The sequence below is a fragment of the Polypterus senegalus genome, chromosome 9 (genome assembly GCF_016835505.1).
Source record: "Polypterus senegalus isolate Bchr_013 chromosome 9, ASM1683550v1, whole genome shotgun sequence".
NCBI lineage: Eukaryota > Metazoa > Chordata > Cladistia > Polypteriformes > Polypteridae > Polypterus > Polypterus senegalus.
Window position 1 is genome coordinate 130,069,719 of NC_053162.1, and position 15,758 is coordinate 130,085,476.

The window sequence follows — 15,758 nt, forward strand, 5'->3', positions numbered from 1 at the left end:
TTCTTCCGCTACATAAATCCCGATCAGCATGAAAACTAACGCTCGTGAACGCGCTTTATGTAACGTCCCAACTCCTCCCAATTACGCCTCTTTGAATATGCAAATCAATATAAATCGCCCTTAAGCGCAGCCTTCTGTGAAAAGACAATGGTCAAAGTACGGGGGAAAATATAAGAATTTCAGTGAATACCAAGTGGAGGCAAAGGAAAAACATACTATTTGTTCGAATAAATCGTGGTATAATCAACAAAAGGAAGTTGATCGAGTGACTTAGCGTGTTGGAGAAACTTGAAAGCTCACATTCACAAAATCGCACAGTGCCGGAAATAAAAAAAGAAGTCACATATCAAAGTCGCCGTGAAAAGCCGAGTTGTAGCCTACTGTCTGAGTGTCATATGAAAGCTTATAAGGGTACAGAGAAAAAAGGCACAGTGGGGAAAAAGCACAAAATGTCAACTTCAATCTCGAAATTTCCACTTTAATCACGTAGTTTATTTTGTCATTAAAGTAGAACATCATAAACTTCATCTTAAAATCGTTTAATTAACCAGTTTCTCAAATCACATCGTAATTAAAGTAGCACTTTAAATGCTTTGTTTTGTATGTGATCTTCTATGTGCTCTGTGTGTGTGAATCACTACTTGCTTCTTAAACCGGCTCTCTTCCTCCAACTGGACACAGAATCCATTACATTCATGATATTACAGCTCACTGAATAACTAAAATACTGAGATGTATACGCGATATCATTTTCATGATGATAGGAGTTAAAGCACATTATTAAACGTGTTTCACTTCGATGAAATAATTTATTGCAGCAGTACTCGGGGCGGCTCTAGGCTTGTGGTGGCACTGGGCAGAGGAAGAATTGGTGGCTCCTTCGCCCCCGTCAGTAAGGTAGCTTTTGCACGGTGGATGGCCACGTCCGTTGCAGACACTGCATAGCCGCCTCGTGCTCATGACAAGCATTTAACTTTTGCCGAAATTTGTCGCTGCGTTTTTAGCTGTGTTGTTATTTTCTCTTTCTGTTTTATATTCAATATACAGTGGTGTGAAAAACTATTTGCCCCCTTCCCGATTTCTTATTCTTTTGCATGTTTGTCACACAAAATGTTTCTGATCATCAAACACATTTAACCATTAGTCAAATATAACACAAGTAAACACAAAATGCAGTTTTTAAAATGATGGTTTATTATTATTTAGGGAGAAAAAAAAATCCAAACCTACATGGCCCTGTGTGAAAAGTAATTGCCCCCTGAACCTAATAACTGGTTGGGCCACCCTTAGCAGCAATAACTGCAATCAAGCATTTGCGATAACTTGCAATGAGTCTTTTACAGCTCTGGAGGAATTTTGGCCCACTCCTCTTTGCAGAATTGTTGTAATTCAGCTTTATTTGAGGGTTTTCTAGCATTAACCGCCTTTTTAAGGTCATGCCATAGCATCTCAATTGGATTCAGGTCAGGACTTTGACTAGGCCACTCCAAAGTCTTCATTTTGTTTTTCTTCAGCCATTCAGAGGTGGATTTGCTGGTGTGTTTTAGGTCATTGTCCTGTTGCAGCACCCAAGATCGCTTCAGCTTGAGTTGACGAACAGATGGCCGGACATTCTCCTTCAGGATTTTTGGTAGACAGTAGAATTCATGGTTCCATCTATCACAGCAAGCCTTCCAGGTCCTGAAGCAGCAAAACAACCCCAGACCATCACACTTCCACCACCATATTTTACTGTTGGTATGATGTTCTTTTCTGAAATGCTGTGTTCCTTTTCGCCAGATGTAAGGGACATTTGCCTTCCAAAAGTTCCACTTTTGTCTCATCAGTCCACAAGGTATTTTCCCAAAAGTCTTGGCAATCATTGAGATGTTTCTTAGCAAAATTGAGACGAGCCCTAATGTTCTTTTTGCTTAATAGTGGTTTGCATCTTGGAAATCTGCCATGCAGGCCGTTTTTGCCCAGTCTCTTTCTTATGGTGGAGTCGTGAACACTGACCTTAATTGAGGCAAGTAAGGCCTGCAGTTCTTAGACGTTGTCCTGGGGTCTTTTGTGACCTCTCGGATGAGTCGTCTCTGCACTCTTGGGGTAATTTTGGTCGGCCGCCCACTCCTGGGAAGGTTCACCACTGTTCCATGTTTTGCCATTTGTGGATAATGGCTCTCACTGTGGTTCGCTGGAGTCCCAAAGCTTTAGAAATGGCTTTATAACCTTTACCAGACTGATAGATCTCAATTACTTCTGTTCTCATTTGTTCCTGAATTTCTTTGGATCTTGGCATGATGTCTAGCTTTTGAGGTGCTTTTGGTCTACTTCTCTGTTTCAGGCAGCTCCTATTTAAGTGATTTCTTGATTGAAACAGGTGTGGCAGTAATCAGGCCTGGGGGTGGCTACAGAAATTGAACTCAGGTGTGATACACCACAGTTAGGTTATTTTTTAACAAGGGGGCAATTACTTTTCACACAGGGCCATGTAGGTTTGGATTTTTTTCTCCCTAAATAATAAAAACCATCATTTAAAAACTGCATTTTGTGTTTACTTGTGTTATATTTGACTAATGGTTAAATGTGTTTGATGATCAGAAACATTTTGTGTGACAAACATGCAAAAGAATAAGAAATCAGGAAGGGGGCAAATAGTTTTTCATACCACTGTATATTGGAGTAGCCGTCACTGCAGTCAGTGCTTTTCTTTCCCCAAGTAACCGATCGCCATACAATCAGCTCTGTAATAGAAGTTAAGCCATCTGTAAGCTTAGCGCCGATTCTTGAAAACGTTTAAAGAACATTGAAATATCTTCGTAGTACATGGTTAATTATTCTATCCTTAACGATACTCCCAGTGAAGAATATAGATTATTTAAATGAAGTTAAAGTTTTATCTGTATAATTTAATAAACATTTTGCTGCATTTCACCTTAAAAATGATATCGTCATCATATGTAAATACGCGCTTTATAAAGTGGCCCAGGTTGTGCGATATTATAACTGTAGTGCAAGTTTACAGTGGAGTGATTGTACTTATAAGTACACACAGTTCTACAAGGTGCAATTGATTGAGTGCATTTAAAGTTCTTGAGATGAAACTGTTTTTGAACCGCGAGGTCTTTACAGGAAAGGCTTTAAAACGTTTTGCAGTGGCTGAGACAGCGTGTCCATGAAACTGTATAATGATAATTCTCTTTTCGATCAGCTGCTGCTGTGATTCACACTCAGATACAGTCATATAAAATACTCAGAGTGGTGCAGTGAGAGAAATATGGAAAAAGATGATCTGCTGTGGCAACTCCTAACAGGAGGAGCTGAAAGAAGAAGAAGAAGGAGAAGTGAGAGTAACAACGCTAAAGCAGTTATGGCATTTGGAATACTATGGCTATTCCCTGGACCATTATATTGGTACAAGTTAATTACAATCAGATGCATTACACTAATAAACAATATGCGGTTAGTTTCAGTGTATTTATAAAGCCGCGCCAGGAAAATAAGGAGTAACCACACAGGAACAGTAGCACTGCTTTGACGTTGGGTGCTGGCAGTCTGCAAAACCGAGCGGATAACTTGCGTACGACAAGCCATGAGGTACCGTGGAAAAGTGCGTGGCTTTACGCCAAGTGTAGGTTTTATACATCGCGATTTGAACGTGGAAAAGTTCTTAAGCAACATTTCTGTGCATACGCACCGTTTATACATGAGGCCCCTAAAGACAAAGATTGTTCACCATCATGGTTTAGGGGAAGGATACAGAAAGCTGTCCCAGAGATTTAAGCTGTCTGTTTCCACAGTTAGGAACATATTGAGGAAATGGAAGACCACAGGCTCAGTTCAAGTTAAGGCTCGAAGTGGCAGACCAAGAAAGATTTCAGATAGACAGAAGCGACGAATGGTGAGAACAGTCAGAGTCAACCCACAGACCAGCACCAAAGACCTACAACATCATCTTGCAGCAGATGGAGTCACTGTGCATCGTTCAACCATTCAGCGCACTTCACACAAGAAGATGCTGTATGCGAGAGTGATGCAGAGGAAGCCTTTTCTCCGCCCACAGCACAAACAGAGCTGCTTGAGGTATGCTCAAGCACATTTGGACAAGCCAGCTTCATTGTGGAATAAGGTGCTGTGGACTGATGAAACTAAAATTGAGTTATTTGGGCATAACAAGGGGCATTATGCATGGAGGAAAAAGAACACAGCATTCCAAGAAAAACACCTGCTACCTACAGTAAAATATGGCGGTGGTTCCATCATGCTGTGGGGCTGTGCGGCCAGTGCAGGGACTGGGAATCTTGTCAAAGTTGAGGGATGCATGGATTCCACTCAGTATCAGCAGATTCTGGAGACCAAGGTCTCGGAATCAGTGACAAAGCTGAATGTGCGCCGGGGCTGGATCTTTCAACAAGACAACGACCCAAAACACTGCTCAAAATCCACTAAGGCATTTATGCAGAGGAACAAGTACAATGTTCTGGAATGACCATCTCAGTCCCCAGACCTGAATATAATTGAAAATCTGCGGTGTGAGTTAAAGAGAGCTGTCCATGCTCGGAAGCCGTCAAACCTGAATGAACTAGAGATGTTTTGTAAAGAGGAATGGTCCAAAATACCTTCAACCACAATCCAGACTCCCATGGGAACCTACAGGAAGCGTTTAGAGGCTGTAATTTCTGCAAAAGGCGGATCTACTAAATATTGAATTCATTTCTTTTTTGTGGTGCCCAAATTTATGCACCTGCCTGATTTTGTTTGAACAATTATTGCACACTTTCTGTAAATCCAATAAACTTCATTTCACTTCTCAAATATCACTGTGTGTGTCTCCTATAGGATATATTTAACTGACATTTTTTATCGTAACAACCAACGATTTATACAGGAAAATGACTATTAACAAGGTTGCCCAAACTTTTGCATCCCACTGTAAAACTGTTATAAAAAATTGTGTAATTACATTATTTCCATGATTTTCTAATACTGATAACAGAAGGCAATTTTTTACTTTTCGCCCACACCAAACATGCCTGCAGATAACAATATCAATCAGCCACTGAGATTGCATAAATGTTTATGGGAGGTATTTTCTACAAAAAAGAAAATTAAAATTGTAAAATGAAAATGCAATCTGTCTTTTGTCATTTAATTTTCACAGTCTACATGCAAGAATGCTGCAAAAACTAAAAAAGAAAAATTAACATAATTTGCAATTTCCTTTACAGACTAAACCACAAAGAAGCTGCAAAAATGAAAAGTAAACCGTAAATAAGCACTGGCGCCACCTGCTGCGAATTGAATTGTCATTTTTCACTTAGTATTTTCAAGTTCTCAACATGCAAATAGTGCACAGTCAATAGGCTGTGCATTGCACCTCAGTTTCCCACAATTATAATGCCTTTGTAGCTGTAGACCAACTTCGATCAATGGAATACTTCTCACTTCGACTGTGCTTCACAGCGAAACCATTTCACAAAATCTGAAGACCACACAATTGTAATTCTGAAGTAATTAATGTGATCTTAAATTATAATATTTAATACGACAGAAATGTATATAATTTCATTTTTAATTTTTGCAGCATTCTTGTGCGTAGACAATGAAAATGAAATTGCAAATCTTATTTCATTTAATGGTCAATTTAGGCAGCATTCTTGTGTGTAGACTTTGAAAATGAAACTGCAAAAGAGAGAGATTGTATTTTCATTTTAAAATTTTAATTTTCTTTTTTGCAGAAAATAGCACCCATATTAGTTTATCATGGATAATGCATTAAACATTTTTAACAATGACAAAACTAGTCAGCAATAATACTGACAACTGTTCTATAAATAAGAATAAAAATAAACAAAATTTAAATATCTCATTATTTACTGAAGGTTTTGCTCTACTCAGCCAATAAAAAAAAAAAAACATTCAGACAGAGGAAATGACCTTTCATAATCGATATGGACTATCAAGCATGCTCAAATGAGACTTCTGTAGTAGTCTAAATCAGTGCTCTTACTGCTCCATCTAACCCTACCTTTTAACAATGTTTTTGAGCTGCATCAGGCAAAACGCTTTACAAATGCTCATAGAAACAAATATTCACCTCTAAAGAATTTTAAGATTATTTTAAAAGGGCTTGCTTTTGTCATGAATTGTCACGAAAAAACAACAATATGCACGATTTTAAAAGATGCTTTGAGAGCCAAAAGAAAAGCCCTGTGAGTTGACTTTAGCCATCTGAACAGAGTTTGGGTGGACCTTGATCTAGATGTAGTACTTAAAAATACACAGATAAGTTTCAATGTCTCATTGCACACAAGTGTTTAAAAACAGCACATGGCAAGCAAAGCTTTCAGTGCAAGTTTTATCATCTGCATGATGACTCAAGCAGTGACCACAACCTCGGTGGAGGGCATTAATCATAAATTTATTGCTGGATGCAACAGAACCCCAAAACATACCAAATTTGTTCCAAATCCCTTTAAGAATGGGGAAAATGCTGAAAAGAAAGCAAGAACTAAGCTTTGCCTTGCCCCCCTGTTACTTGTCTCGCCAGTTTTAGCATTGTTAAATTGGTTACCCATGTTGTTCAGAATTGAACATAAAATGCTGCTCATGGTTTATAGAGTGTTAAATCTTGCTCTGTCCTATACTTTGGAATGCCTGCCCCCCTACATTCGTAAACTTAGATCTTCGATTGGAGGTCTGGTTAGAATTCCAAGAGCCAAGCTTAAAAGAAGTGGTGTAATGCATGCAAACTTTGGAATACTTTACCTAAAGAAATTTGCCAGGCTGGTACTGTGGAACATTTAAAAAAACTGCTAAACTGCTGAAAACCCATTAAAATAATTAATATTTAAATAATATGGCTTTTATGTAGGTACATTGCAGTTATATTCCTAATAAAACTATATCGGTTTAGAATTATATTCTTCAAGGATCCTCAATCTGTACTAATCCCCACTATTCTCTGCTCTTTCCAGTTCCTCTGTGGTGGCAATCTGCACCGCATACACCACCTGATCAAGGCAACATGCAGCCCCCCCAAGATGATGGAATGAAGGTGGGTGTCTCCGCTGTCCACAAAACCAACTTCATCATATCCTATTATGTGAAGCATGAACACTTTGATGTTCTTTGATTTAGGAACATTTATGTTTGGTAGAATACCAAGTGGGGGCTGGGCAGTCTTTTGGCCTTGGAACCCCTTCAGATTTTGTTTCTTTCTCAAACCTAACGAGTTTTTTTTTTTCCCTATCCTCCCATCCCCCTGACCAAATCTTGTTTTGTTGTTACTTGATTTAATATTATTGCCTTGTCTTCATTGTTTTTCTTTGGTTGTAACTTTCCCTTTGTCATCTTGTAGGGCATTTTCAGCTACATTGTTGTTATAAAATATGTGCTATATAAATAAATGTTGTTGTGGAAAACTGACTTTTAAAAGCTCAAGGGTGTCATTCAGCCTTTTAAACTCTGCTCAATGAAAATGAAAAAGTAATTTTGTGAGAAACATTATATTGACATAAGACCATAACAGCGTAACTGAAAGCACTTTCAAATTGCAATTTCTTAAAGAGTCTAATGCTTTAAAAAATGCTCTTACTTGCATACAGTATATGCAATATACTGCAACTTTTAATATGAGTAAACAATTAAAAACAACTGAAGTTAAACCTCTAAGTTGCAAACAGAATTGCAGCATTTACACTCAGACAACCAGACAAAATGTTTAAGATCTTAGCTGGCAAGTTATTTGAAAAGATAACACTCCCAACCACAACCCGATTGACGACTATATCACTTTCACAATTAAATATAGCTTGAACAGCCCAGTAACTCTTGCTCAAAAATTCAAGAACTTAAGCGAGAATCTTGGAGCAGCTATTTTGAAGCAGCTAATGTAAAGTTTACAAAAACACCCTACATTCATGTAGGTGTTTTCAAACATTGCAGAGTAAGTGGTGACGCAAAAATGAGTCTGGAATGAGTTTAAGTATGCAATTGTGTGTACACCATGATGAAATGGCACCTGACCTAGGCTCATTACTGCCTTGTGCTGTCTAGATTGTGAAAAGATTTGGCTCCTTGCAACACTGTAACTGGATTAAGTAGACTAAGAACTCAAGTCAATAAGCCTCCATTTACTTGTTTCACTGGTGGTATTTAAACCACAAGGCTCATTTTGCTTAATAAAGATATACCATATAAATAAATTCCAAAGTATCTATATTTTCAGGGGACTATTGAAAGATTTGGGATGTGAGGGCAAGCATATGTCAAAGGTTCTGCATTAAACATTTTCTAATAATTTGCACTGTACTAAAGCCCTGTTTCCTTGCACCTCCAGTTCAGGCAATGCCTATGCAAGAACATGTAGGATCAGAAGGAAATTAGTTTCCTGCCAGGTGCACACTCTTTCCCAGTGTGACAGATTGGATTCTCAATCAGTGTTGGATCTTGCCAGGCACTTGATGCAGCTTATGTAGGGTCCAGTTCCCGAGGACCCACAAATAGAAAAAAAAAAAAAAAAAAAAAACTACACACACACACAGGTACAGAAAAATAGATGAAAGATTATTATTGTACTTCTGTACTGCATATCTGATATAGTAGTAGTGCTGGGCGGTATGACCAAAATTCTATATCACGGTATTTTTCAAAATTATACCGGTTTCACTGTATTCAACAGTATTAACCACATTTTCCACCGCAATTACTGTAGTAGACTGGCTAAAAATAACCTATTCCACCATTATAAGAATTGTAAAAAAAAAATTTTAATGTGCACACAAGTATTAATACAAGTTTGCATGGCCCCATAAAGTGATAGTTTTCAAGGGGGTGGCACTAATGAAAAGAAGTAATCACATTGCATGACAGTTGCAGTCAAAATATAGAACCTTTTTTATTTTACAAATTTTGCAAACAACTTAAACTATAATTTTGACAACATATTTTTCAACCATCCAAAGAGGCATTTAGACTTGGTAAAATATTCAGAGGTGCTTGTCAAAAGTTTTATTGCACTGAACATGTCTTAGAAAAGGAGTAAATAGTAAATATTTTTTGTAAACCAACTATACTTTGTTAATGTTAATCTCTGTCCACTGGCACGTTAGCTATATGGATTGTAATGGCGTCAGTTATCTCGATCCACCGCTTGCTTTTTTTGTCATATCTAGTACCTCTAGAAAACACGTCTACTAGTGACATTTGACTCAAGTGTCCTCTAGCTGTTTCAGTTTTACCTGAGGAAGTAGAGGGTGCCAATCTTAGTTCCATACATTCATAATACTCCAAAGCTTGTTTGTGGCTTAGGTGGTGCAGCAAATTGCTTGTGATGCCGCCTCTGGTGACAACTTTAGCTCGCCAGCATTTGCAGTAAATAGTTGTTTGGTCCACATCCGACCTTTTAAAACCAAATTATCTCCAGACAACAGACACAACTCCTTTTTTCGGCAAAAGTTCTTCTGTATTATCATGTTCAAGTTTATCGTCTAATATGCTTCAATTTCGGAATGTTCTCTGTCCATTTTCACCGTGCAATACCTCCACTAACACATGTACTGTACTCCGTTGCATGCGTGTTTAGTGGTGCAGCAGTGAAAAGGGTCCCCCTTTAAACAGTTTCCCGCTGCGCCACGTTCCAAACATTGTTTAGGCTATTTGAACTGGTATTGCGGTATAAGAAAAATCCATATCATAACACTAACAAAAACCCAGCACTACATAGTAGTATGTTTGTATATTAAATATGCAGAATAAGATAGTAGTTCTTACAATCCCTTTCTTGTTTATTACTTTTTTTATATCCATACTTTTAATCTATTAAAAAAAAAACTAAAGCATAGAAAGAATTCCTATGCACTCTTATCAGAGAAAAAAAAAGTTCATTTTGAAAGGCCAGATACATAAGATACTGAATAATTTATCCATCTTCAAACCCACACTTCCAGCTCGGGGTCAAAGCGAGTTGGTCTCTATCACGGTAGCACTGGGCAAATTGCAAGAACTAATCCTAAATGGAGTTCGCCAAAAGGCTCACCCACGCTGACTTTTGCCGGGCCTCTTTGAAGAAAACAAACTAAACTAACATGCACATCTAGCAAATGTGTGATGAAAACTAGACACCGGGAATTTACAAACTACACACAGTGTCTAAGCTTGCATTTAAACACAAAAACTCTGGAGCTATAAGGAAGCAGTAGTAAACTTGACTGTACCACCATATACCAAAAAATATTTGATGTTATTTGCAAAATTAACGTTATGTACTTCACGTGAAATCTAGTGAAATAAAATACTGGATCCACCAATCATGGTTTTCATTTCTAGATACACTATATGAACTGCAAAGGTTTTGGATTTTTAGGTAAAGCGAAATATATGAAGAAAACTTACTCCCAACCCATCCTACTGGACAGTGAAAATATAGTTTTATTTCTGATTAGGTCAGTATACACTTTTCGCTACTAGTTATAAACAAAGACTGGGGTAGAAAATCTAGCCATAAAGCTAAACCCAAAATTCTCGAAACTCCGGCGACACCATACTTTCAAATACGTAAAAAATGCACACCAGTGACTTTGACTAAACGTCAAAGAGGAAAAAACAAAATTAAGAAAGCACACACAGTTCGGCTGATTGGACTCATCTTCACAACAGCGAAAATCGGATTAGAAGCCCTGGATTTGTCGCAATCACAGACGTTCATTTGACAATAACAGAACAACAACAACAACATCATCTCAGCATTGTTGCATGCACAGAATTGTTGTACGGTTTAATTGTCTTACCTATGCCATAAGCTTTCGCGAAAAGCCATCGTAGATTAGCGTCTATTTTCGCCCTGGCCGAGTCATAAAGCTCCAACGGAACGACTTCAGGAATCCCGTCCGGTTCCAATTTTCTTCTGGTGCCGTCGACCGCAGCGCACGCGTCCACGTCCATCCTAAAATAGCAATTTGGCAAGTTCAAAACAAACACACATACATATTTTTTTTTTCTTGCGGCCGATTTGGCGACCCGAAGTGCCATTAACTAAGCAGCACGCCAACGGCATAAGCCTCAGTTCTGGCAGACTTCGGGCTCTGAAAGGGCTTGGCAAACGACGCGTCTATTTTGAGACTCGCACTTGCTTTGTGTTTGCTCGGGTAGTCACCAATGAGCGACACTTTACCAAAATAAGTGCAAAGTCTTTTCACAGTAAAATGAACAAATAACACAAATAAGAAACAAGGGCACACAATTTTAATCTAGCTACATTACCATTCATTCGTTTACTGCAATCATTCTCTCCATGTATGAGCATAATGTAATTTACTGCAGCACGCCTCCCACTTATATTATTGTAAACTAAAAAGCAGCAAACGAATTTAAAATGAACCTTTTTTAACAACATGCATGTTAATAAAATTACAAGGAAAGCTTGCTGATAATCCTTGTCGCTGAATAAGCATATATTCATATGCCGGCACGCCACAGGGAATAAAGACACGCTTATTTATGACACCCCTTTCAAACAATGACAAGACACAATACAATACCTTCGGCACCGCGATGTATCCACAATCCAGCTTTGAAATTTTACGTTGAGAAAAGAAACAAAGTAAATATTTTCTCAGAAGAAAAGGTTTTCAGCTGCAGTATCCATAAAATTGACAAGGTATCCTCCCGTCTGCGGCCTACATGACAACCGCCTCAATAGCAAAATAATAAGCAATGAATCGAGCAACAGAGGATTATTAGCCGCAGTTAACTCCACAATTCGGGTCAGCGTTTCCCTTGGAATGTACTTGTCCTGATACAACGAGGAGAAATGTTAATTTCAATTACAGCGCCATAAAAGAAGAAAAAAATGATACCATCCAACGATTATGTGCGAATCTCTTGTCTCTATGGGGATTTCTGCCTCTACTGGATCAAACGGTTACAGCGAGAGCAAAATGCGCATGCGCTAAAGTAGCAACTCCGGGGCAACAATCAACTGAGCGCGTGCACAAAGGAAAATTCAACACGAGCACGCGCAACTCTCTGTTACCAGTACAGACAAACCGAAAATGGTTGAATGAATTTTCGATCAGTGTTCATTATCGGTAGCAAAGCACACTCAGAAAATCTGCTCATTTCAGGTACTGTACCTTCAAAGCAAGATTAATAATTAATTGCACTGGTGAGCGAGAGACATTTTTGGAGTCAACATTTGTGTCATAGCACTGGGAATCAGACTGATGGGAATAATTCGAGCATCACTGGAATTGTGGAACACAAATATACCTGTACATACATGTTTAAAAATCTCAGACATGTGTAAAACGTAGAATTTGTAGATGAATTTGTAGATACACGACTTCACCAAATAATAGCTAATGTGTGGTGGTGCAAAAATGGCTGCCATCGCCAAATTCAGATGTGTGCTACACAGTGGTGGTGGTGGTTGAAGTAGCTCACCACTCACTATGAAAACTGCTATATAAATGTAAAGAATTATTATTATTATTAAATCGCATTCTTTCTTGGCCTGTGTGGGTCTTATATGGTAAGTCCAGTTTCTTTCTATAACCATGTTAATTAATAATAAATAATAATACATTTTATTTATATAGCGCCTTTCCCATGCTCAAGAATGGGTAATTGGATACTTTATCCTGCATGGGCCAGTATGAATGAGTGTGCATGTTTGTATGAATGTATCCTGTGAAGAACTGACATACAGCACAATGTTGTTTCCTACCTTATATTCAGAACTGCTAGGATATACTCCACAAGATTATAACTGAATAAACATATTCACAAAATTGAAAAAATGATGAAGAATTAATTAATATTGTATTTTGTTCCCTCTAGCTTATGCACTCTGCAGGAAAGGATATGTAGGTTAATGAATGTCCCTTGCAGTGAAGAGTTACCATTTCAAAGACTGCCCAGCATCATCTACTACTGCCAGGATAGGCTCTTTCTCCCTGCAAATCTATAATGAAAAAATCAGGTTTGAAAAATAAATAAGTAGGTGGGATTTGCTGTGCTGTTGTCATGTGCATTATTTCACTCTTTTAAAAAAATTACAATGATTAAATAATAACTTTTAACTCAGGAAAATTCTACCTTGAATTAAGTAAACTAGGGTTTGTGTTCAAGTGAAACCTGTGCAGGTTTGCAGGTTCTCCCTGTGTTCACCTAGGTTTCCTCCGAGTGCTCCAGTTTCCTGCCACAGTCTAAAGACATGCACGTTAGGTGAATTGCCATTGCTAAACTGGCCCTACTGTGTGCATCGGGATTGGTGATGTCCACCCTGTGATGGACAGGTGCTCTGTCTAGGTGTTGTTCCTGCCTTACACCTGACGACTCTTGGGGCAGGTTCCAGTTGCCCGGTTAAAAAAAAAATGATGGAATGAATAAATGGAAGGATGATATAAAGGCAATAAGAGCTTCAAGACTAACAAAGTCAAGTCAATATTATTAGTGACTTTTGGGAAATGCTGTGATGTCTTGTTTTTTCCACCTCTGTATTAATAGTTTACTCTGTAAGAACAGTTTGAATGACTGCCTCCAAATTCAATATTATTTCAGGCCACTATTAAAGCAATGCTTGCTTGCATTAAAATTTTGTAGGTTATTATTCACTATCCATTTTTGCTTTCTGTTCTGAGCTAAATTTACCAGAGTAAACAGATCATGCTTTTCTTTAGTCCATTTAAATAATTCAAAGAGTACTTACTTCATATTCTTTGCTGGGAAATGATACACTCCCTGGCTAATATGCTGTCTGAAGAGATACCACTTTAAAGGCAGATGTAATAACCTATCATTGAGGCATTCCTGATGTGCTGTTGAAACACTACATACTTCAGAATGTCAACATAAATAGAACACATGTTGTTATCACATGACATTTTTATGGTGAGTTTGGCGCATGTTTGCAGTTGTGATTGTAATGGACATTGAAAACTAATTACCTAACTGTCTATTGCAAATCTATGAATAATTATGCTGATCTCTCACACCAGTTTTGATGCTGGCTGGATGGCTACTTCTAGAAACATTTTTTTCTCTCAGTATTTAATCACATGATAAGAGGGACCAGGGAAATAAACGAATAGCACATGCTACATTCTTTACTTGATTGTTTACCTTATCAGGTATTTTGAAAAAATATTTGTGTTTGCTGTTTAGGTTTATCTTGTCCTGTTTACTTTGTTACATTTTGCTCGGAATGTGCCAATAAATATCCCCTGTTATTTCTAAACTTTTGTCTAGTCCTGACATTTGTTTGTACACAATTACATAAGATGCATCTAATTTTATCTTATGTTTGAATTATATATGACCTTAGTTTATTTTTGTAGTTCATGTATCTGCTTATGCCTGGGTCGGTTTTATGAATCCACCCATTACATGCATTCTAGACACCAACACTTACTTCTTTATCAGTTGCCACTGCAATCTTTAATCAAGGGAAGGTGTTCCCAACCTTGGATGCCCTCAGCCAGAGGGGGTGTGGAAAAAAGGAAGACTGTGTCATGATTCAGCAAAACTGAGTAAGGTTCGTTGTCCGACTTTATATTGGTGCAATTGGTGTCTTACCGTCATCATTTGTAGGTCATTTATTAGTTAGTCCTCCTATAATGTGAAAAGAATCAAGTACTGAGAGCACAATTGTCACCTGTCAATGAGTCACAGAAATGGGCATTCACATGGGTTCCTTGCTGTGGGTGGAGCATTTGTAAAGGTGAAAAACATTTTTTAATTGAATGGGATTTAGACTTGTCCTGCGGTGGTTTGGCACCCTGCCCGGGATTGGTTCCTGCCTTGCGCCCTGTGTTGGCTGAGATCGGCTCCAGCAGACCCCCCTGACCCTGTGTTTCAATTCAGCAGGTTTGACAATGGATGGATGGATGAATGGAATTTAGACTTTGCAATGCTCTGTAGAGAAAGGTGAGGTCTAGTATAAATTTTTGTGAAAGCTCTGATTGTGAAAAGTCACTGATTTCAAGGTTTGATTGACATTTTTTCCAGGGGGACAAATAGGACTTAATTGGATTCAACATCTGCTGCTTACACTCATCCAGACTCTCCTTCTGGCGGTCCTGGCAATAGCACAGCAATTTTGAATTGCCCTGCACATCTGTTTTTTAACTGCAATGCAGGTGTTATTGGGGGACAAAGCTCAACGACTCTGTTTCTTTGCTTAGTGACACTCTGGCACCTATTGCTTCATAGGGGTGTCCATTCCTCTCAACCCCTTTGATCACTGATTGTGTATTAGTTCTTCACGGCCCTTGATGCTTTGTGGGACACTCCAACCCACACATCATCAATGTTTGAGATTTATAAAGGTAAATTGCTCCGTTTATATTTAAATTGTATGCACTGAGTTAAACGCTTATCTTTTTGAATTCAGTTTGTTCACATGCAGTACTGCATGTGGTTCAAAAATTAGAAATTTATTCTTCAGATGCGGTTATTACTTTTGTAGTGGGTGTGAACATAAATTAAACATTCTCTAAGAGTGCAGATAATAGAAAAACTTGGGAAGCACTGATCTAAGGGCTAATTTTCTACCTGGAAGAAAGCAACCCTAGAGTGTCAATACTAAGTGGTAGTCACACTTCAAGGGCTTGGCTGGCAAGCATGGACAGTAACATATTCCACTAACACTAATAGCTTGCCCCCATTGTTGATTTGGCCTCATTATTGATGAATTAGCCACTGTCAATGACAATAACTATGGTACCTGCTTCTCAGTGCTATTATTGTTAATGCTTGAATGTTGCTGTTTTTGATAG

General features: G+C 38.2%; 1 protein-coding gene across 6 annotated transcripts in view; it reads right to left on the minus strand.

Annotated features, from left to right (window-relative positions):
* Nucleotides 1-11,900, minus strand: part of camsap1b (calmodulin regulated spectrin-associated protein 1b) — a 174,039-nt gene extending 162,139 nt beyond the window's left edge. For 3 of the 6 annotated variants that reach the window (XM_039763848.1, XM_039763849.1, XM_039763847.1), the window contains exons 1-2: nt 11,520-11,900; nt 10,770-10,924 (exon numbers count right to left, since the gene is read on the minus strand). In XM_039763848.1, coding sequence (XP_039619782.1) covers nt 10,770-10,923 — 154 coding nt within the window. In that variant the 5' untranslated portion in view covers nt 10,924; nt 11,520-11,900. The remainder of the gene's footprint in view (nt 1-10,769; nt 10,925-11,519) is intronic. The other 3 variants (XM_039763852.1, XM_039763853.1, XM_039763850.1) reach the window with 1 other exon arrangement.
* Nucleotides 11,901-15,758: the final 3,858 nt, after the last annotated feature.